This window comes from Acartia tonsa, chromosome 7, assembly GCF_053477335.1.
Source record: "Acartia tonsa isolate MP-2025a chromosome 7, ASM5347733v1, whole genome shotgun sequence".
NCBI classification, from domain to species: domain Eukaryota; kingdom Metazoa; phylum Arthropoda; class Copepoda; order Calanoida; family Acartiidae; genus Acartia; species Acartia tonsa.
In genome coordinates, this window is record NC_137266.1 from 49,265,777 (window position 1) to 49,290,662 (window position 24,886).

Here is a 24,886-nt window from a genome sequence, read left to right on the forward strand (position 1 = left end):
AAATTTTGTAAAGAAGTTGTATCAACTTTTTTGCTTTTTATTTAAGATAGCTAGCCGGTCCTTTCAGTAAGTAGTAGATGTAAAATTTTTCATAGAATTCAGATATGCAATCGGTTTTTTTGTAGACCTCTTATTTTTTAAGTAATTTAAGTTTTTTTTAAAAATAATTAAGTCGGTTTTAAGGTACTAAAACGCAACAAAATAAAAGAAGAAAATAGCCAGTATAAACAAAAATAGTAAGATCTTTAATTTGACACCTTACTTTTAAAATTCTGTTGAGTAATTGTTGAAAAAATCTATTTTTTTAACCTCGGTTTAATCAAAACATTAAACCTAAATATTTTCTCATACAGACATAAAAAATATGGGTTCATATATACCATTAGAATGAGAAAAATAATATGAATCCATTGTAAGCAAAATTGAAAAAGTTTAAAAAAATTGTAATAAAAAATAGAAAAAATAGGGTAGTGCGGGGTTAATGCGGTAGGGGGGTCTAATTCCGGTCACTCGACCAACTTTTTTAAAACCGTTTTTTAACGGTGTTCTAAACGTTTGCGAGAGATCTTTAGAAAAGCAAAGTTGTAGTTTATTGCCTATACTTTCATTTCTTACTTCAGCAAATTTTTGTCAGATCACTCCTTCTATGATTTTTTTGCCCTCAAAAAGTTGCAAAAATTTAGCAAAAAAAAATTTTCAAAATAGGCCATGTTCAATCTAAAATTGTGAAAAAATGGTAAGTCCTATTGACCCCCGGGTTTTTGTAAAATGAAAGATATGGCATTCATTTATCGTTTGCAATTGGAGGCGTTGTTCTAACTTGATTTTTTCATAATTTTTTTTTCGTCTCAATAAAAGGGTCTATTCCGGTCACTTTTTTTACTTTTTTTTATTACTGTATTTATAACTGTATAATACCCTAATGTTTTATTTAGGTGATCTGGAAGCATAAACAACCTAAATGCATGACCTAAGCTTTAATCATTGCCTTGCCTGTTGTGTGATGTACATTACTAGTCATTTTACTGCTTGTATTATGTCATGTTTTGTTGCCTAAGCTTTTCAATTTGTAAAGACATTAAAAATTTTTCAGACACATTTTTATAGTAATGGGAAGAGTATATCACCCAAAGGAACGCCTTAAATATTTTCCTGAAGATGTATCAGCTGCATTGGCTCATGTAAGAAGGGGTATGTCTATTAGAAAGACTGCCAGAAGATTTAAAATTCCATATGAAACCCTTGCATCTTTTTTGTATAAGAGGGTGTTTGAGATTTTTGCGCGGTTTGGATTTTTTATGTCAAATCGGCTAGGATTAAGCTAGAAAGGTGTTTAAGGTGTCTATAGAAAGCTCTTTGCATGTCCTAACAAAAACTCCCCAGGATATGGGTTCTCTCTCCAATATTTAGAGTACATATTCAAGATTTTGCATTTTCAAAATTCCTGTTGCATAAAATGTGTTGAAATATTAGAGTTAGACCCCATATCATTTCGAGTTAATTGTCAGGCATGTAATTTTGCATCTTTAGACACCTTAACCACCCTTGTAGGTCAATCCTATCCAATTTGAGACAAGAAAAAATGTATCAAAAACTGCTGTCAAAACTGGCAGGATTTTTAAAATTAAAAATTTTTTGGGAAAAAATCACTTTTTTCAAGAAATTCCAAGACCTGCGAATCAGAAATTGCCTCTAATTTATGTATAAAGCTTAAAAAAAACCTAATCATATAATAAAAAGTATGATTTTTAAAAAAAGTTTGCATGAAAAAAAATCGATGTTTTTTTTGCGATTTTACCGACTTTTTTTAAATGGGCAAAATGTGGTCAAAAAAATGTCTGATCTGCATGCGACTAGTACTGTTAGAAAGCTAATGACCTCAGCTTTCTACTCATAGTTTAAAATGTTTAAAAAAAATATTTTAAGGGGGTGTTCCACCCCCCCAAAGTCAACTGACCGAAATAGCCCCACCGGTGGGGTTATTCCGGTATAGGCCAACCGCCGCCCTTAAAACCGATTTTTGACCGACTTCTAGTTGCGAGATCTTAAGGGGACCAAGACAGGCTTCTTCGTTATTGCCATATCGTTCATTTGCACTCTTAAAAACCGGAAAAAGTTTTTGGGAAGTATGTTTTTTTTTTAAGTTGAAGCAAAAAATTGACCGGAATAACCCTGCACTACCCTAAAAAAGTTATTTTAAGAATTGTAACTACTAAACTAGCCAATCACAAATCGCAAAAATTGACGAATCGGGAAGCTTAATCTATAAAATTAACCTATAGAATTGCCAGAAAAAAAGGAGAACGTTCATACAATATATACAATAGATACTACAATAAATATAGTGATATTAAAGAACATGTAAAGAATGAAAAATTATGAACAAATATGCATCAGTCTGTTTATAAACTTCAAAACAATGCAGTTAAAAATACATTATTGTTTCTTGTGTTTAAAAAATATCTGCTACATTGCATTGTCTTTTGTTTAGGTTTAAGCTAACCCTTTAAAGCCGAAAATTATGATTCTTAAAATAAACTTATTTTTTTTATTATAGTTTTATAAAACTTTTTCAATTTTGCTTAGAATAGATTCGTAATATTTTTCTGATTCTAAAGGTATATATGAACCCATGTTTTTTATGTCTGTTTGAGAAAATATTTAGGTCTAAAGTTTTTATTAAACCGAGGTTAAAAAAATAGATTTTTTCAATAATTACTCAACAGAATTTTAAAAGTAAGGTGTCAAATTAAAGATCTTACTATTTTTGTTCATACTGGCCATTTTCTTCTTTTATTTTGTTGCGTTTTAGTACCTTAAAACCGACTTAATTATTTTTAAAAAAAACTTAAATTACTTAAAAAATAAGAGGTATACAATAAAACCGATTGCATATCTGAATTCTATGAAAAATTTTACATCTACTACTTACTGAAAGGACCGGCTAGCTATCTTAAATAAAAAGCAAAAAAGTTGATACAACTTCTTTGACCAAACAATGGGGGAATTGTGAAAGATACAAAAATAGCCAAAAACGTCCTAGAAAGCAGTCCGAACTCAATGAATTTCTAATAGTTAATTATACTCCATAATGATGGGAATGTTAACATTAAGTTTTAGCCATCTATCCTTCATTGCAGTTGAGAAAATCACATTTCACCCTTAGTATTACGAACTGACAGCCATAGTGAACTATAGAAAAGCTAAAAAGTCAAATGGCACTTTAAAAATCTGTCAATTTCTCATGAAGTGGTGTTTCCAAAAATTTATTAGAGACAACAAGAGTGACGTATTTTATAAAGTTAGGAATATAGAGTGTAGTTAGTTTTAAGGGTTTTTAATGAAAATTGCCATAAAAAACATGTCTTTTTGTAAGGGTATGTACACAAAAAAATGATAAACTTATCCTAAACATCATATGACATAATATATAGTTATTCATTTAGACAGACATACAGTGTTGAGAAAAAGGCTTAGATAAATATCAACGCTGTTTCTTTTTTTTATATAAAATAACTTTTTGATTAAATATTTGATGTTTATAAATGTTTTTGTAGAAATAACAACAAAATATACAATGTGATAAAAAGCAGAAACCATTTGGAAGGGCGCGAAGCACAAATTTTTTTCTTCAAATATGCAGGGAGGGAGGAGTTTTTGGGCTATTTCTTACACTAGTCCCAAATATTTCATATAAACATTTTTTTATTCGTTGGCTTAACAACTTTGGGGACTTAAATGGAATTTTGATTGGTTGGTTAATTAATTTGAGTTTCCATATGTTTCATCCACTAATCGTAATCTATAATTTTGTTTATCATCATTCATCATTGGGGGGTATACAAAATTTCTTTGGTAAAAAGTTTATATTATACAAAATAAAATACTTCCTATTACCTGGTTTGTTATGTTCAGCAAAAAGAGATTATAACCTAATTTCTACACTAAAAATTTGGCAAATAAACAGTAACTGTCTGTTTGGCGCGAAGCGCCAAATAATTTTTTTTAGTAAGTCTTAATCTTTTTTTTTGGAAACTGGGATAGTTTTGCTTTTAGTAGGGTAGGGGGCAAAAAGGGGCATTTTTGTTTACCAGGGGGGGGGCAAAATGGGGCATTTTTTAACATTTAGGGGGGGGCAGGGGGGGCGGTGTCTAGGGGGGGGGGGGGGCAGGGGGGGGGGGCGTTTTGGTCGCTAGGGGGGGGCGATTGCCCCAAATGCCCCCTTCGGTTCGCACGCCACTGTTTTGTATCTCTTTTATCGCTACTCTTATCTTTTTGTCTTTTATTTCCTTTGTAGTGTAGCTATTCTACAATAGGGTATATTAACATTACGGAAATGTGACAAACACTTTTAACACGTCAATCCTTTCTCTTTCCATACATACAATGCACAATTATTATAATCTTGAATAAAATTAGTTAACCTCTTTTATGTTTTACTGTATTTAATTGTCCTTGATATTGTTATTTGCAGTATTTTATTTCACTAAGGACCTGGTTCAGTTGTTCATAAAGCTCAATAGCTTTTCTAATTTGTTTGTCAGCTACTTCTATACCAAGTTCAGCACACGATTCTCTAAATAAAAAATTTGTATTATAATAAAAACAAGGATGACAACATTTACTAGTAGCGAACCACAAAAAAATAATGGAGAAACGGTCAAAGTAAGTTATAGAGCAGATGTTTCGTTGTCATAACAAAGAAAAAACAGATAATATGTTATCATGAAAAATCTAAAAAAAATTATTATGTCTTTTGCATGACCGATAGTCAGACGGACAAAACAATGTATAGACTAGATGCGTAGACCAGCAGAGAAAATCACATTTTCCCCAATAACATTACGGACTGACAGACAAACAAAATAATTTGTAGAGTAGTTACACTACTAAAAAATAATTTGTAATTTAAATCTATAAAAACAAGAACGGTAATGCTAGGTTGTTGGGGGTTATAAAAATCTGAATTATTAAACAGGAAGAGAGGGGACAATGAGCTGTTTATTACACTGGTCCCAAAAGTTTTATACAACATTTTCTTATTTGTTGGCTTTACAATTTTGGGGACTTTAGTGTATTTTGATTTGTTGATTCATTAAGTTGAGTGAACAACGTTTCTACCACGAATTGTAATCTACAGGAGAGGTAATTTTGCGTTTATTATTGGGTATGTACATCAATCTATCAGCCATTGTCTTATCCCTTTAGATCCCTGATAAAAATGCAACCTAAGAGCAGCATCTAGTTCTTCATAACCAGCATTGGAAAGTTTTGTGTCTGGGAAAAATTCTGTTATCAAATTTTCAAACTTGTGATTGTCCAGGTAGGTCAACTTAGATATTGTGTTCAACCTGAAACAAAGAGGGACATTTTTTCGCGTTATTTGGAAAAGTTGGGAGTTAGGATGTGGTTAAATGCTCTTATTAAGTCAAAGTGTTCTTATATTAATTATGATTAAAAGCATAGTATAATCAAACGCATAATTAAGAACAGTTTGACCTGATAAGCGCTGGATTAGAAATGGTTCTTAGCCATGCTGAAAAATCATGTATAGCATCGTATTACAGAGATTTTTCCATGAATATTAAAATAAAATTAATATAAGTATTGATAGCCCGAGCCTTTGGCACTTTGGGGTTAACAAAGCTCACTTTCATCTTATAGTTTTTCATTTTAATATCCGCGGAAAGTTGTTTATAATAAGATGCATTAAATAGCTATTATGAATTAAAATATTCATCGAAATATTTTGTTGTATTGATTATTGAGTTCATATGTGCAGGGATGAGTTACTAAGGATGGAAATATAACTTTTATTATATAAGATTAGATGGTAGATGCCCACTTTTTATTAAACCTTTAAAAAACGTCACTCATAATTTTGTTATTTAGATTAAAAAAAATTAAACACATAAGCAGTACTTTAAGAAAGCATGGATAATTTTATTTTGATTAAAATTCACGAAACCTTTGTGTTTTAAAAACACAATAAAAGACAAAAAATACATTTAACGAAGCATTATCGTTTACCCTTTAGGGGGGAGAGGGGAAAAGAAACCATGTAAATTTCAATGGGGGGGGGGGGGGGGGTTAATAATTAGAAATGACAACCCAAAGCCAAAATTGTGTAAACCGTCTCGCTCTGCAGTAGTAAATATTACCTTAAAGCATTAACAGCAATTTCTGCCTCTTTGACCGCATCAATAGCTTCATCTGGGTTGCTTGATCGAATATTCTTTAGCATATTACCACATCCTTTCATATTCAACAACATTCTTAGATATTTCAAAAAAATGAAGGCCATTTATAAAAAAAAAACAATAACCCACTTAAGTTTACTATTATCTCAAACCCAACTTTTAAACTATGACTTAAACCCCCCAGTCCCTATAAAAATTACGTCATACTGGCCTTATATTGATTAATGAAAATGTATACTGGCCTGTAATTGGTAATTTAGTCAGTGTATTGGCCTATTATTGTTTATTTGTATTTTATGACGTAATTTTTAATAGGAACTTTAAAAAGCTGGATTTTCTAAAATAATCCCTTAAAACTATAAATCTAAGAATTTTCCTTTTAATAGTGGCACCAAGGCTCTGAGTCCCCAATCATAATGTTGCTGTCTTGTCAGTAGTTGTTTGGAGGCTTGCAAAATACCAACCAACTTCTTGCCAATGTTTTTGGCATCCTAGAAATGTATATTTATAGTAAGTTTTGGTGAACTGTTTTTTTACAGTAACTGCTTGGATACAAAATACCAACCAACTTTTTACTTATATCTTTATTCCTATGAATCTAAAAAGTATTCTTTTGACAGTAATTTTAATTGAACTTGTAAAATTTTCTTTTTTTTCATAATTTTCGGATATATTTTAGGTTTTGCATGTAAGGACTGACAAGATTGTCATAAGACATAATTTGGCCCGTAAAACAGTTATTTTTTTTGTTTTTAATTGCACAACATATATAATATTGTAATGCATAGTACACTAAAAAGATTTTAGTGAATTTTGATTGGTTGATTTATTAAGTTCAACCACTGATTTTACTCTACAGAAGTTTTGTGTATAATCATTAGGGATGTATCTCAATTTATCGGCCGTTGTCTTATCCCTTTTGTGCCCTGAGTTTTTCCATTTTATCTTACCTTAAATCCTTCAGCAAACAGGGTGACCTCAGCAATCTTTTCATTATCAGGCTTGGACATGACCACAGGACGAAACAGCTGTTTCAGATTGTCAGGTAGCTTCTGGCGGCCACCATAGCCCTTCCCCGCAGGATTCATCGTCACAAATATACCTACACCATAGGAGATGAATTATGCAGATAATTTTAACTGGCTTCACATAGAAAATAAATTAAGGGGGGAAATGTTTTACTGTGTAAATAAAAAACTGAGGCAAACTTCAAAATAACAGCAATAGTAAGATAAATTTTCGTTTCTGGGGACGGTTAATACAACTTGGTGCTTGATCCATATGTTAAAACATACAAAGTTTTGCATGACCAATGCAATGACTGAAAGTATTAACTACCCATGGTATTGGGTTGCACCTGTTTTGGACCAAGTCATTTCCTTCACTTTTACTAGAAGTGTCCCGTATCTGCCATAGCAGCTGTTGGTAAACTTTTAACTCCTTTAGCTACAACGAAATGGGTCGAGATTCGAACTAATCTTCTCCACATCGATGAACGTTTGCGCTAAGTGTTACATTAGATTATCTAGATATGACAAAATTGGATAAGAATTACAAAAAGTAGAATGTACACAAACAGGTAAAGAAAATAATAATGGATTTGTAAATTTAAATAATTAAATTAAAATATAATTTAAACCTGAGTTAGGATCCAATGAAATTTCTTTGTCCAGAAGTATAACAGAAGGCAGGTTTTGCTTTAGTGCTGTTTGTATGGGCTGAAATTAAGTTTTCAATACAAAACATCTAACTAATCAAAAAATATAACAGCAAACATAATATTTTAATAAAAAATCTTGGATATAGTTCCTTTCGTGGGAACGCCCCTTAAGGGGCGATTCGTCGTATTTTTAAAATGGCCTTTAATAGTTAGGTTAGGTGATTGCCCCGCAGGGGCTATAAATAGGAGAGAAGCTACTGTGAAAAATACGAAGAATCGCCCCTTAAGGAGCGTTGCCGGAAAATGGACTATATCCAAAATCTTTAAAGGCCTTTTAACTTTTAACAGGGAGGGAGGGGACAATGATCTGTTTATTACACTAGTCCTCAAAGTTTTGAAAAAACGTTTTCCTATTCGTTGGCTTAACAACTTTGGCGACTTTAGTAAATTTTGATTGGTTAGTTCATTAAGTTGAGTGTTGAAAGGTTTCAACCACTAATTTTGATCTACAGAAGGGGTAATTTTGTAACTCATCATTTGGAATGAATATCAAATATCATTGTCTTATCCCTTTAGACTTTGCACACTATTTTTGTTGAAGTTAATTATAATATCAATAATTAAATAAGTATATAAAATATTATATTATTAAATGTTTTGTATAAAAAATAAGACCTGGATTTGCATAGAAACCGCAGAAAGAGTCATCTCTTCAAGTCTAAAGTAGAATAGGAATTTATTAGTTATTAGTCGCACAGTATTACAGACAACTTTCCGTGGATAGTAAAATGAAAAGTATAGTATTAGTTTCAGTTATGTTGGACCCGAGTTAGCGAAATCCTGGGACAACAAAACTAGTATTAATATTATGATCGTTATTTTAGTATTCGTAGAAAATTGTATATTACGGTTCTTACCCAGCAGATATGAATTGGTTTTAGAGCCATACTAGAAATTGTATCATAGTTTGTTCTTATAGTTGAAATTGGAAAGTGTATTAATTCAATATATTTTATTTAACAAAAATATTTCCTTATTAATAAGGATATTTGAGCAAAATGTAGTTTATATACACGTATCTAATGCTCTTAATATTAAGCTAAACTTTAACAATGAAAATGAGTTTGATCCTGAGAAAATAAAAATCTTAAATTATGTCAATTCAAGTAGCAATATTCCTGCAATTGAATTCCTAGGTGTATTTATAGATCCTTCTTTAAATTTTAAATATCATGTAGAACATTTACGTAAAAAAATTTCTAGTTCCTTATTTCTTATAAATAGAGCTAAACATATACTGAATTTAGATAGCAAAAAAATGCTTTTTTCATTCCCTTATAAATAGTCATTTACTTTACTGTTTACCTGCCTGGAGTTGTGGTCTTAAATCTACTATGGAACCATTAATTAAATTGCAAAAAAAGGCAATAAGAATTGTTTTTAGTAAGAAACACATCTCACACACAATGCCTTTATTTAAAAAAATGAATGTCCTTCCTTTACATGAATCAGCTAATTATTTGAAATTATTATTTATGTATGATTTTATAAACAGTAAGCTACCAAGTTCCTTTCCATAATGTAACCAATTACATACCAGAAATCTTAGAAACTCAAATATGTTTGATGTTAAAAAGCCGAAGTTTAAATCTATTGAAAGATTTCCTAAGTATCATTTTCAAGAATCATGGAATAACCATTGTAATAATGATTTATTAACCCACAATCAACCAAGAAAAAAATTTATTAAAAATCTAAAAGAATCTTTGTTATCAAGCTTAATTCTAGTGTGTAACAACCCATTATGTCAAGAATGTAGATAAATTTATATTTCTTTTCAATATTGTTTGAAATCTGATAAATTAATCAAAATTTATTTGTTTAAAATTTTTTAAATTTCTATTATTGCAATAATGGTGTGAGACTTGTATGCCCTAATCAATCCTTCCTATTATCATTCTTTCCTCTCCAATATGATTTCATTTATTGCTTATTATCTTTTTTTTTGTCTTATCTATATGGCCTGTATGAAAACAATGTGTGAATACACATTACTGCATACTTCCTAGTTTTTAGGAAACTGCCATTTGGGAAGAAAATATTTTTATAAATTAACCATATCAATAAAATTTTTCTGTATATATAAATGTATATAATATTCATTTAATTAATTTATTATTGTAGTTTTTTTTCTATGTATGTACACCCAAGAATAATAAATCTAATCTAATCTAATCTAATCTAATCTAATCTAGTCATCTAAAGTATAATAGTTTGCTTAGAATGCTAATGTTAAGAAATTTAAAAAACAAACAATATTCTGTTGCAATAATTACCTGTTGAATTCATCAAAACAACCCCAAGCTCCACACTTTACCAAACCAATAAAGATTCTTCCCATAGATTTTATATCGATTCCTAATAAAAATTGCATTATGAAGTAAGATACATTTTTGGCTAAGGTAAAGAATTATAAAGAAAGGTTTTTTATTAGGGAAGGGGGGTGTTTCTGAGATATGGTTCTACAATATTTAAGATATTCAAGCAAAAACATGGAAAGAAAACGAAGTAGCAGGTTTCATCGTATTTTCACATTAGCTTTTTTCCTATATATAGCCACTGCAGGGGGGCTCTAACCCTTCGGGACGATTTCCTAACCCTATGGGACACTCATTAACATTTACCTAACCTAACCTAAAATAACCTATCAAAAGCTACTGTGAAATTTCGACAAAACACACTAATTCATTTCTTCCCATGATCCTAATATTTTATCAAAAAACAATCAAATAATGCAATTTTTCCTTCATCACAATTGAATACAAGCACTTGTCTACCAAATAGTCCACCCAGAGCTTTCACAGATTCAGTTTTACCAGTGCCTGCAGGTCCATATGGGTTACCTCCAAGTCCCATTTTCATACCCTGCTCATTCACAAAGGATATTGAAGAATTTGAGTTTTTATATGATTTACATAAGGATGAATTCTTGGGGGCTTTGTCTCGCTTTGGGTTTTGGACCTCTCCTATCAACTATGAAACATGCTCCATGTCTTAATTGCTGTGTCAAGCGTCCAATCGCCCTATAGACAACCATCCCTTTGATTGCACGATTTTTTGTGTATGTTAATGAGTCGCGCCTAGTTTAGGCAAAGGCATTCCCCCATACTCTAACTCGTGCACGTGACAAAGCAGAAGTAGGAATCATTTTTAACGTCCTTAGTTATGACGAGATTCGAACCTATCACCTCCTCGATGACAAGGGGATGCGCTACATTTACATTTACCATTAATGTTCTAATAATTCTTTATAAGCTAAGTAGTATTACTTAATATTCACGGAATAAATTTAGAAAATATTCCTTCTAACAGCTATAAAATTTTAAAACATGAGATGATTTTTAAACTTAAAAAAATATTTATTATTAATTCAATTTATAATATCTTTGCCTGAGTGAGAGTAAGGTAGCATTTATCTGTCAGCGGTGTATGTACAAGTTTAGGGGCATTTCCTGATTTTACAAAAAACTCTTTCAATTTCAATAAAGTATCTAACATTCGATGGTTGAGCTAAGACTGATACTAAGAATCAAGTCAAATAAAGAAAGGGTAAATAATAATTCAATTTTTATAGTCCTTGCATAAATTTGCCTTTATATTCAGGGATCTAAAGGGATAAGACAAAAATGTCTGATAAATTGATATACAATTACATTAAAGTTGTTGAGACAACAAATGAAAAAACGTTATTTTAAAACTGGGGACTAGCATAATAAACAACCCAATGTCCCCTCTCCTCTTGCTTCATATTATACTAAAAGTTAATATAAAAGAGTTTTTATTCCTTGATACTCAAAAGTGTACAGAAATTCTGCATCCACCATTTTAATCTTCGTATTTTCTCCATAGTTGTAGAATCTAAGCTGTTTCTGCCATAGCCAATGATCTGTTGCCTTCAGTGAGTGATTTATTGTAAAATTATTATGTTTATCTGTTGTCGAAAGGATTTTTGGAACTTTTCTAACCCGTCTACAAAACATTCACTATAAAGGAAGTGTAGAATAGGGGTGGACCCCTAGGGGTTTTTATCCACCTCCCTCTATTTTATTCAGGGGTTGGAAGACACCCTTTCCCCACCTTCTACTCATCACTGGTCTTCAGGTACAAAATTTTCTAAATGCTTTTTATAGGCCCTATTCACATTAAAGACTATTTTCAAGGATAATCTTCCTAAAATTTAACATACCCCAGCTGCCTCCCCCTCCCCCCTAAAAAATATGACCCAAAAAAAAACAAATTGAGGATAGGGAAATGGGTTCTTACTCCCTCTATCAATTGAAAAGGTCCATTGAAGCTGACATAAAAAATTCACTTACTTGCAAAATTTTTGTTGAAATAATGAAATAATAACTTTAGAAAAAAATGTAATTACATGTGTAATTTATGTAAAGTTTCATGAATATTGATGTAAAACAAATTATGTCCTAAATTAATTTTACTAATGACCTTGACATTGTTGCTAACAAGAATCTGGACAACATCAATGTAATGGATGAGGTCCAGGATCAGAGCTTTCAGTTTAAGGTGGAGCACTGTAGTGTTTTCATCTGCAACACCTGCAAAAAAAATTTAATAAAAGATAAAAAAGCAGCAATGAAGCAATTAATAATGTTTTCTAAGCTTAAGTATGCCTTACTGCTAAATCTGCACAAAAAGTTAAAATACCTAGTTACACATTGCACAATTCTTTTTTTTTAAATATTTGCATTAAAAATCATAATAAGTTGATAAAAATTTTAATCAAATTATAGTAATTATTTGATTTTATAACTCATTTAAAATGTTACTAGGACTTAATGTTAAAGAACATGCATTGCGAGATTATATCTATGTGTTGATTTACCTAGATCTGTAGAGGTATAGGAATCAAGCTTGTTTTGTAGTTCAGATAAATACTTTCCAAGTTTTCCTTTTTAAAGATTATAATTCATTAAATTAATAAATTTTATATCTAATAAAAAGTTACCCTCTTAACTAATAATTTATAAATTTAGTTTTGTGATTTTTAAATACATTTGTAGATAGAGCAGCAACTATTTTACAGAAAATGGCAGAGAGAAACTAGAGTCTAGACTGCAACGAGACTCTAGAGTCTAGACTGTCTAAATAGTGTTAAATCTAGACTGAACAAAATATACAGTCTTGACTAATGACTACTAAGATATCACAGAAGCCACAATGAGCATATTTTGTACTGTGTAGGTACTGTACAGTCTAGATTGTTAAAAAAAACCTTTTAATCTTAAAGATCTTTAAATTACTGTTGAACGAACATTTCCATTTATAAAGTGCATGGATACTAAAAAGAAAAATATAGACTCTTCTCTTTTAAAAAAATAATCAAAATTTAATGAATTCCAAATTTCCTTCTTTGATAGCCTTTTCACAATTATCGGAGAACATGATTGCCTCCGTGAGACAGAGAATTTGAGAGGAATATTTGAGTGGGTCTATCTCCCCATTATTACTCTTGCTTTCACTGTTAATTACAGGGATATAGGTATAAGTAAATGAGATTTTTTAGTATTATTTATTAGATAAAGCACTTGTTTTGTTATTTCTCTTTTGAATATGTTTGTAAATTGAAAATTTTATTCTTTTTAATGTACTAAAGGCTCTCTATTTAAAGTGCAGACAAATAGCCTTAAACCATCCAAAGGCTTAAATATAAATAATAAAAATTTCTAAAACCATACCTTGACCTATGTTAAGCTTCTTCAGAAAGCTTCACATAAATAACTCAAAATTATTTAAATATCAAGCTATGAAAAAAACCCTACTAATTGATATAACAGGATAAAGGGGTTGCTTTCCCCAAACATACATTTATTTAAGCATATTTCAACTAAAGGTTTTGGGATACTCAAAATACCCTTTTCTTATCATTCTATGAATCATTAAAACAAATTGTAACATTATATCATTGTCAAATCGTTTAACCATTCTCTCGCATTTACTTATTGACTATATCCCTGAGACATTGAGCCAATGATTTCTTCAGAGTATTTTTCATCTCATTAGATAAATTACTCATCCACTCTTCAACTTCCAATGTGATTTTTACAGGATTAACCAGCACCACCTGCAAAAAATTATATTTGTTTAAATTATTAATTTGGAATATTATTTCAACACAAAAGACGACATTTTGCTTTTCAGAATTGTACGCAGCAATTGCACACCAATTGTACCATGCTTTACAATCAGCTGATTTTTTTGTAATGACATCTGACTTTCATGAGAACAGTCATTTAGCTAAATTGTAATGCTCATTATTATGTTGTTCTATTAAACACTGATCTATATGCTATTAAAGATTGTTAGTTAATATATTGATGACTGACTTGACATATTTTCCAGGGATAAGGGATGGGAAACGTAGGAAAATATTATTTCAGGTCTATTTCAAGCCTAGGCCAAAAAAACCAGTTATGGGATGGTGCATTAGTTCGTTATCAATGCTAATGAAATAGCTGAGTGTGTGTGTGTAGATAAAGTATAAAATAAAATTCAGGTAGCTAGTCTAAAGTAAAAATAGAACTTTTTATAAACCAGACAGATTTTAGGTTGTATTATTTGCATTTTTGTTAATGAGTAAAAATTGTATTAAAAATATTATTGCTAATTAAAATTCAAAATAAAAAAATAATAAATAAGCACATTTTATCAAGTTCTATGGATACTTTTATGTAATAATAGATTTGTACTGTGTAGTATAGTACAAAGGGTAAGGTTAATGTGTTTTATCAATTCTGTATAAAATTTTGAAAATTTAAAATACAACATTTCATTTATAAACAACCAAATGAAAATTCGTAGCTATCCCCTTTCCAAAAAATAATCCCTCTATTTCTGTTTTTTTTTATATATGTTATTTTTTTAATGTAAAACTCTGGGCAGATTTTATAATTAAGCTGATGTCATTGAACACCATTTTTATGTTATTTCTTATTTTTATTTAGAAGCAGATGATGTTTTTGCCGCGTTTTTTATATCTCCATCCGCCAATTGTCAATTGGTTGATACAAAACAGGCCGATCCTTAATGGTTTAGAGCAAAAGCTACTTGGGAGCATCCGCCAGTGACAACATTTAATTAGGAATTAGTAAAAGTTGCAATATCCCTTTCAAATCTAGGCTTGGACCTAATTAATGGCCAGGTTTCCTATCCCTTATCCCTGATATTTTCAGACAACATAAAGCATTCTTTTAGAACAAACATAATGTTTAATTATTATCTAAATTAAACGTAGTTAATGTATCTAAAGTATGAAACTTTTGGTTTCTTAATTGTTTATTCAAAAGTAAGTGATTACCTTTTCTCCCTGCAAGGAGTTCATAGCAGTGATATGCTTGTTGTTATCATCAAAATCCACAGTGTTGATTCCAGAGAATAGTTTCTTCAGATGGGTCTGAATGATTGTTGGTTTGGTGGCCTGGCCCAATATTTGCAGCAAATCGTCATCCCCAATAAAATAAAATCTGTCAAAAAGTTGTTATTTTTTAATTGAATAATATTTCATTGATTTTTATATTGTAAATCATAGGATATTAAAATATATTTTTAAGGGTTACATCTCAATAATTACTACTATAAATATAAACCAATATCTTACAATTTAAAGAAAAAAAACACTTTTTTCAATATGCATTTCTATTTCTTTAATATTTAATCAACTAATCAATTTTTGTGGATGTTGTCATTCATGTTTTCATATGTATATATTTTTTAAGGCTAAATAACATTCCTTGGAAAGTTTGATCTTTTTTCTTCCAAAAAGTCATTCAGACTTTTTTGGCATCTTTCAAGCTTGTCTAAAATTGAATCCAGCATGCTTTTTATGGATCCAATCTAGTAATAATACACTCTATTTATCAAAATAATTTAAGAAAGGAATAGAAATATATTAAGATAGATAGATAGATAGAGAGAAAAATAAAAGAAAGAGAGATAGAGAGGGAGGGAGAGATAAATATATAGCTAAATAGAAAGAGAGGGGGAAAATAAGAAAGTGAGATATATGTAGATAGATAGAGAGAAAAAGATAGATAGAAAGATAGATAGAGAGAGAGAGAGAGAGATAACGATAGATAGATAAATAGATAGATAGATAGAGAGGGAGAGAGAGAGAGAGAGAGAGAGAGAGAGAGAGAGAGAGAGAGAGAGAGAGATAGATAGAGAGAGGGATAAAGATAAATAGAGAGAGAGAGATAGGTAAATAGATAGAGAAAGAAAAAGAAAGAAAGTGATAGATACATAAATAGATAGATAGAGAAATTAAGAAAAGAAAAGAGATATATTTTTCCTGAAACCATGTTTAGTAAAATCAAAGTATATAGAGTGTGTTCCTTAAGTAGAGAAGTAACTCTATTATCTCTGACAGCATCACCAAGTATTGCTCTAAAATCATCATCTATTCTCTTGAATACCTCTCTGTAGTTGAAACCACCAGCCTTAAATAAAACAAATAATATTATAATAGACAGCTTTTCGCGGATAGGAAAATGAATTTACCATTATTATTCAAGTGACAACATATAATATCTACTTCTAGCTAATCTCAAACATTTTTCCTACCTGGTTTTGTTTAATCTTCATTTGTTCTTGATAAGGCTCCAAATAGACCCATTTTCTTTGGGCAGAATTCAGATTGTGTAGAATTTCATCCAGATCTGTCAGCTTCCTCTCCCAAATACTGGCACGATCACCAAATGAGTTATAGTAAGGTGAACCTAAAAAATCATCAAATATAGGCTTGATATATGTTAGAATTTCTTTTCTCGTATTCATTTGAATCCGGTGGATAGGAACCGGTTCTCATCCATATGAAAAAACTATGTCTAGCATCGTATTATATCCAGCTTTCTATGAATTTAAAAATGTACTATCATAAGATTAAAACCAGTTTTATTAGCAGATGCCTTCGGCACCTCGGGGCTAAAACACATATCCATAGTCACCTTTGATAGACTGTAGATGAACTTGATTATCACCAACTTTATTGAGGATATCCTTCCAATCTTTAATCAGAGATACATTGTCCCCAAGTGAGGTCTATTAATTCACAATTTTCATTATAATCAACTTAAATATTTTTATTGAAAGAGTTTTGTAGATCTTCAACTTATTGTTATAACGTGATTTTCTCAGCTGCTACTAAAGATAGACAGCTAAAATATTTTGTGAAGATTCCCTGTACTATGCGCATGTAGTTTTAAGATTTACTTTGTTCGACGGTCTGACAGTAAAGCTTTAAAGACACTTATGAAAAAAAGAAAAGATAATATATCAAATGTACAAATATTGCCATTTTGAAAACAATCAGAGAGAGAGAGTGGACAATGGGCTGTCTATTACACTAGTCCCTAAAGTTTTATAATAACATTTTCTTATTCGTAGGCGTAACGACTTTGTGTACTTCAGTGAATTTTGATTGGTTGATATATTACGTTGAGTGTTTATAGGGTGATGTACATTAATTTATCGGCCATTGTCTTAACCCTTTATATCCCTGGAATACAATTGTGTTTCAAATTGAATCATAATAAAAAATGTTCCTGATGATCAAGAAAAGTAAACTTGGCTTCCACCTCCCAGACATCCAGCTCATCAAGAGCTTCTTTAACAACAATCTCCCCAGCAGCTTTGTTGTTCAACTCTTGTAGTTCCCGCTCCCGCGCTATGATTGCATCTTTTGCCTTGATAGTTAAAGAAATTGTTTCATGTGTTTAGATCTACACTGGGAGGGAGGGGACATTGGAATGTAAAGTATAGTTGTACCCAAATTTTTATAAACAATTTTTCCTATTCCTGGGTTAAAAAGTACTTTCGTTGAATATTTATTGGTTATTTTTAATAATGAGTAATTTAGTATGTCATCATTGGGGATGTAAATAAAATTTCTGTTTGTTGTCTTATCTCTTAAATATCTTTTTTGAAAAATAAATTTTCATAGATCATAAGTAGGAAAATCTCATGTTTTTATAAAGACATTTTTAAAACAGAAAAAGTATTATGTTTGTTATATTTATCTAATATTATGATTAATGATCAACTTGTTACTCTGATTAATCTCTTTTACCTTAAGAAAATCTCCAAAAATCAATGTCTCAACTCTGTTAAAAATTGTAATTTAAATCAGAAGATACATAACCTTTAAATTTACAAATCTCAACACATACTTTACTTGCAGTATTACAACAGAGAATTTCTGAATTAAGATAAATTCCATATAATTATACAGTCCAAAAGAAATTTAAATGGAAAAAAAAAAAGATTTAAATTACATTCCTTTTAGCCGGTATGCCAAGGAGACCATACATTTCAGACCAATGTTTATCAGCAAACATGTCACCTCTGAGATAAACAAAAATTAAAATTATTTACTTAATTTTTAAAATCTGAAGGGAAAATAAACTTTTTAGGCTACAAGAACCCAAAATTGTTTTAAGTTAATTAATAATAATCTATAATTAAGATCGCAGCAAGAAAAGTAGCACTTCTTAAAGTTTATCACAACTACCTATATGCTTTTAGATGCTAAATCATCAACAGCAGAAAAGTACACAATCTGCAGTCATGATGTAATTTTCAATCAATTATCAGCTGAAAATAACCCTGAAATTTAAAAATCTTTAAATCATGAATATAAATAATGGAGACTTAAAGGCAAATTATGTCTTACAATTGTCTAGATTGGAAATATTTTTATTTTTGTTTCCTGACATATTTAAGAACTGGAACTATTTCTCTGTTTTTCTCTATTTCTCTCAGTAGCTTAACTGTAATTGTGTTAGCTTTTTCCTTTACAACAATAACAGTTGCAAAATAAAAGTTAAATATCTCAAACAAAATAAAACTGAAATAATGTTAAAAAGATGTTTTTACAAAATTTATTAGACTTTAAATAATGTGTTTTGTTTTCTGTTTAAGGATAAGTTATGATGATATTATATTTTAAAAGGTAAATTCATTAGGTAGAATAGTTGTTTTTTTTATTCTCAAATACTTTTAAATTAAAATACAACTTAATTTGTGAATTATGTAAAAAAAATTTGAAAACTGTACGTTCCTGTGAGTTTAACTTTTCAGTCCATGTATTCAGATACTCTTCAAACTTGTACAGCTTCGACCTAAAATCACAAAATCAAATCAGTAAACACTTTTGAAACAAATTGTATTAGTAAATGTGTTAGAAAAGGTTAATTCGAATTAGGCTTTTTATGCATAAATCTAAATTCTCAATTTACGCTTTTAATTTAATAATTTGCAATCTTTTACAATGCACATAGGGGCAACAAGGGGCAACAATTCACCACCCCCAAATCAAGTTTTAAACATTCTATGAGTATTATCATACCCAATGTACATCAGATTTTAAAGGAATCGTAAAAATACGCTTTTTAAGTAAGCATTCTAATGCATGGAAGTCAAGAAATGCAAAAATTTTCTTACAGAAAAAGGCATACTTTTTGTGTTTCACCAACAATTTTAAAAGTATTATAAAATCTCTTAGAATTAACGTAATTAGACAAAATAACTTCTGACGAGTCATGTATTACATATATTTTGACAGTATAAAAGAAAAAAACACAAATTGAAGAAATTAGTCCTAAATAGTTCTAGTTGAAGTCAAGATTTTAGTTTTTATTTGTTTGTTTTTTAAGAAGACAGTAAGAGGAAACATGTTTTCACCGGTTGCCACTGGCTAAAAAAACGATATTTGATTACCCAAAGACATATTTTAATCGCCAGTACTGGTTTCATTTACCCCCCCGCGCCCCCGTAGGGGTTTTTAGTCCGTTTTCTGAACGTGGGTGCACGAAAAGCTTGTAAGAAAAGGCGTTTAAATGCGCTTTTAAAGTAAAAACTTAAGATATAATTCAAATAAAACACAAAGACATAAAGACACAAAAACATAGACATATTGGGAAATATTTATTCTGACTTAGAATTAAAGTTAATAATAAATATTTTCAAGTTCTATTGCACTAAATGATGGGGGGGAGGGGGGGGGGGGCTAAACCTAAATCTAAACCTCTTTATGTTTGATGTTTTAATGTAACTAAATAATCGTTTCTATAGATTATTACAAATATCAGGGATCTAAAGGGATAAGACAAAGGTCAATAAATTGTTGTACATCCCCAATGATAATAAACAAAACTACCCCTTGTGTAGATTAAAGTTAGTAGTTAAAACGTTTGAACACACAACTGTAAAACTTTGGGGACTAGTGTTATAAACAGCCCAATGTCCCCTACCTCACTGCGGAAAGGTAAAAATAATATGCAAATAACGTGAGGTTCTTATAATCATTCTAAATTGGAATTAGCAAGTAGTCTTCTGTCTGTCTATTGGTAATGCTTTGTTTTTAAATTATGTAGTTACAGGGTATTCATGTTTAAAGTCAGCAGTTTTATTTAGAAAGGGAGGGTACTGTTAATTACACTAGTCCCCAAACTTCAAAGTTTTATAATAACGTTTTTATATTCGTTAGAATAAGAACTTCAGGAAATTTAATTGATTTTTTATTGGTTGGTTCATTAAGATGAGTGTCAAAACTTTTCAACCACTAATTGTCATCTACAGACAAATAATTTTGTAATATAATTTATTAAATATGTATTTATTAAATATGTATCAATATTGGGGATGTACATATTAATCGGTTATTGTTTTGACCCTTAGATCCCTAGGTGTTAATATATAATACAAAGTAGCTTGATGTCTGTTTGTCTGTCCGCCCATCCCTTAAGATCTTGCTAACCACTAAACTGATTAGATTATACTCTTCAAGGAATATATCTACTGGTCCTGTGGTTGTTTAAAGATCTTTTTCAAAAATAAAAATCCCCCTCAATTTTTTCATATTTCTATAATTAGGGTCGGTCTGTCCGTACGTCTGGTACAGTTAGCTCTTTTACTTAACTTAAACAGGCTAGAATTGTCCTATCGATCTCAAACTTTTCATGCTGATTTCTACAACAGTTAGGTACGACTTAGAAAGTACAGCATCTCTATAATCGTTACCAGAAAGTCCGTACATCCATTTATAACAAGCTGATTTTTACTTTTTTGACAACAAATAATGGTTTTGAATGTTAAAAATATCCTATTCATCTGATTTTTTGAATACTGATTCCTATTTCAACGTCTATTGTTATAAGCAAAGCATCTCTATAATCAAGTCCTAAAAACGTCAGTATGTCCTCAAACAGTAACATGTATTTAATCAGTTTTAATTACAATTTTGTATAGACATGCATTAATATTCAGTTCTAACACTTCACAAGTGTTAATGTTCGTTTGTCCTCCCATTTCAGAGCTTCGCTTCTTTCATGGATGTTTTCATCCTTGTTTAATTACCTCTTGGGGCAAATCCCCTAGAGGCTAGGGGCGAAGCCGATAGTGTACATATAAACAGTAAACAAGAATCATAATATCATTATAAATATAGATATTAGTTAATAAAAATTTATGTTAATCATGCCCACATTTATAATGGATTTATTAAACATAAAAATAAAGTGAAACTTGTAGCTTGCTAAAATAAGGATCCCCATCCACCCCCATTTACACCATCCCCTCCCCTCCTTCTGAAATGAATTCCATGACCCTAAATTTGACACTTTGAACACTAAAATTGGACTACAATTAACCTAGTTACACTTTATAGGGCCCAAAAAGCTAGTGATAGGGTAGCTGCGCTACTAAAACATTCTCATATTGCTCTGATAACCAAAACCCCTAATTAGACATTTTAAACACGAAATTCAAGATAGTTGATGGATAGATAGATGGATAGATAGATGAATAGTTAGATGAATAGATATATGGATAATTAGATGGATAAGTAAATGGATAGACAGATGGATAGATGGATGGATAGATCGAGGGATATATTGATGGATGGATAAATTGATAGTTGATGGATAAAGAGATGAATAGTTGATGGATAGATAGATGGATCGATATATAGATGGATAGAGAGATGGATAGATAGATGGATAGATAGATGGATAGATAGATAAATAGATAGATGGATAGATAGATGGAAAGATAGATGGATAGAAAGATGGATAGATAAATGGATAGATAGATGGATAGATAGATGGATAGACAGATGGATAGATATATGGATAGATAGATGGATAGATAGATGGATAGAAAGATGGATAGATAGATGGATAGATAGATGGATAGATAGATGGATAGATAGATGGATAGACAGATGGATAGATATATGGATAGATAGATGGATAGATTGATGGATAGATAGATGGATAGGGTAAGGGGGGGCTATTTTCGGGAGGGGTTAATCTGGTAATTTTCTATCTACCTTCATAAAATGACCTTTATCTCCATGTTCCTTTCAAATGAAAGAAAAAAACATAAAAGCAAATTTGTTTGTTGTTAAATTACCTACAAAAAAGTATAAAATGAAATTTTTGTGAGATGAATTTTAAGGGTACTAAATAATTAAATCCCCTTTTTGGTTGATTTGCCCCAATGTGCAATGTAATTTGTAAAGAAGGTGTATCAACTTTTTGTTTTATGGCTAGCCGGTTCTTTTAGTAAGTAGTAGATGTAAAATTTTTCATAGAATTCAGATATGCAATCGGTTTTTTTGTAGACCTCTTATTTTTTAAGTAATTTAAGTTTTTTAAAAAAATAATTAAGTCGGTTTTAAGGTACTAAAACGCAACAAAATAAAAGAAGAAAATGGCCAGTAAGAACAAAAATAGTAAGATCTTTAATTTGACACCTTACTTTTAAAATTCTGTTGAGTAATTATTGAAAAAATCTATTTTTTTAACCTCGGTTTAATAAAAACTTTAGACCTAAATATTTTCTCAAACAGACATAAAAAACATGGGTTCATATATACCTTTAGAATCAGAAAAATATTACGAATCCATTGTAAGCAAAATTGAAAAAAAGTAAAAAAATAAAAAAATATAAAAATGGCCAATTGTATTTTTTGTTCTGGCAACACTATCGTCTTCCCTTTTTTACCCCCTCTTTACCCCCTCTATACCCCCTTCCTATTTTTATACCCAATTCAAAAGTTAAGACGTTGCCTGTACAATATAATATGATATTTTCATATAATTCCTTTTATTGTAGTTTATATACTATATTGTAAACTTTTTTTTTCAATTTTGCTTACAATGGATTCGTAATATTTTTCTGATTCTAAAGGTATATATGAACCCATATTTTTTTACTTGTGAAATGATAAAATTGAGTTCAAAGTTTTTATTCTCGTGGGTTTAAAAAAATCGATTTTTTCAATAATTACCTGACAGAATTGAAAAAGTAAGGTGTCAAATTAAAGATCTTACTATTTTTGTTCATAATGGCCATTTTCTTTCTTTTTTTTGTTGCATTTTAGTACCTTAAAATCGACTTAATTTTTTTTTTTTAAAACTTAAATTACTTAAAAAATAAGAGGTCTACAAAAAAACCGATTGCATATCTGAATTCTATGAAAAATTTTACATCTACTACTTACTAAAAGGACCGGCTAGCTATAAAAAAAAAAGTTGATACAACTTCTTTACTTTTATCTAAACCTAACACCTATTTATTAACCTACAATCTATAATATAAGTAATTACGTATTTTATTTTATTTTATCTATTACAAATTCTTGAACGATTTTAACACTTACAAAATCTGTCATGCAGATGTATCAAAACAAATAAAGTATACCAACAGCCAAAGGCAGAATTTTATATTTTGGAAAACAAAATTTTTATTAAATAACTGCAAATGGTGAAATTTTAGAAGCTGTTTATAGTGCATATAAAAAAAATGATACAATACAAATGACCAATTGATTTGATTTAATAAACAAACTAAATTACCAAAGGCAGGCCAGTATACACACCAATGTTAGGTCAGTATGACGCCTTTTTTTCATAGGCACTATAAAAATCTATTATACCTGAAAATAATCCACTCCTCCTTTCTCATATCCTCAAGTCCATTCTGAAATTCCTCAAACATTCCCCACATCTCCTCAAACTTCACTAGATCTGCATTTACCTACAACATTAAATGAGTTATTTAATAAAAAAAAATCACAAATGAATACATATTAAAGATTATAACCATTCTTAAAACCAATCTACAAAAGACATTCAAACGCTTATCTCAAATAACAGCCCAAGAATCTTTCTAATGCCGTTGTTGACTGGAGGACAAAGTGAGTTATGAAGTAAATTTTTAGCAAATAAAAAGCTTAAATTAATGTATTAAATTTAATTTTAGGTAAAAAGGTGTACAAATGTTATGAGAAATTTTAATTTGGTCAACATGCCTTCCAGGAAAATAAATAATAATAGTTATTTATCGCATCGTATTATAGACAGCTTTCCTTGGATATTAAAATAAAAATTATAAGATTAAAACCAGTTTTTAGTTCCGTTTATTATTTGTGGAAAATTGTCTGTAATACGCTGCTATACATTACTTTAAGAATGGAGCAGTTCTAATCCAGCGGATATTTATAGGTTTCGAAGCCATACTGAAAAAAAAGGATTACCTGATCAAACTGTTCAAACTCTGGCTGTTCAGGGCTGAACTGCAGACAGTCTTGTGTCAGCTTTTCTTTGTTTGTCATCAGCTCATTCCATTCTGCACGTTTCTCTTTTATTAAAGCTATAGCTTCAATCATCTGGTTAGTTTCACAGTTTATACAATTGGCAAACAAAATCTCAAAATGACCCATGTTATGACTTATATTGAAAATAAAATTAATTAATTTACTCACTAGGAGTTAGAATTCTAAACATATTAATTTCGGGAAAACGGGTTAGGGAGACGTTAATCATTATTCATTATCCGAGAATCAGTTATATTTTCTCTTATTGATGTACCTAGGACCTTCATTGAACATCAAAGGCCTTGAGAAAGTCAAACAAACAATTAATCACGAAACCTTTTACATTAACTTACA

At 30.2% G+C, this 24,886-nt stretch overlaps 1 protein-coding gene across 1 annotated transcript in view; it reads right to left on the minus strand.

Annotated features, from left to right (window-relative positions):
* The window catches only part of btv (dynein cytoplasmic heavy chain beethoven), a 71,317-nt gene that overhangs the window by 11,087 nt on the left and 35,344 nt on the right, over positions 1-24,886 (minus strand). Inside the window, 28 exon segments of the mRNA XM_080167178.1 lie at positions 4,495-4,576; positions 5,229-5,351; positions 6,162-6,275; positions 6,401-6,406; positions 6,558-6,691; positions 7,151-7,302; positions 7,840-7,918; positions 8,536-8,578; positions 10,197-10,278; positions 10,644-10,785; positions 11,311-11,374; positions 11,707-11,813; positions 12,367-12,476; positions 12,764-12,825; positions 13,283-13,399; positions 13,878-14,002; positions 15,236-15,401; positions 15,656-15,773; positions 16,271-16,373; positions 16,498-16,652; positions 16,881-16,974; positions 17,478-17,618; positions 18,002-18,033; positions 18,209-18,280; positions 18,645-18,716; positions 18,988-19,052; positions 23,873-23,973; positions 24,473-24,604. Of these exon segments, the coding sequence (XP_080023304.1) occupies positions 4,495-4,576; positions 5,229-5,351; positions 6,162-6,275; positions 6,401-6,406; positions 6,558-6,691; positions 7,151-7,302; positions 7,840-7,918; positions 8,536-8,578; positions 10,197-10,278; positions 10,644-10,785; positions 11,311-11,374; positions 11,707-11,813; positions 12,367-12,476; positions 12,764-12,825; positions 13,283-13,399; positions 13,878-14,002; positions 15,236-15,401; positions 15,656-15,773; positions 16,271-16,373; positions 16,498-16,652; positions 16,881-16,974; positions 17,478-17,618; positions 18,002-18,033; positions 18,209-18,280; positions 18,645-18,716; positions 18,988-19,052; positions 23,873-23,973; positions 24,473-24,604 (2,793 nt within the window).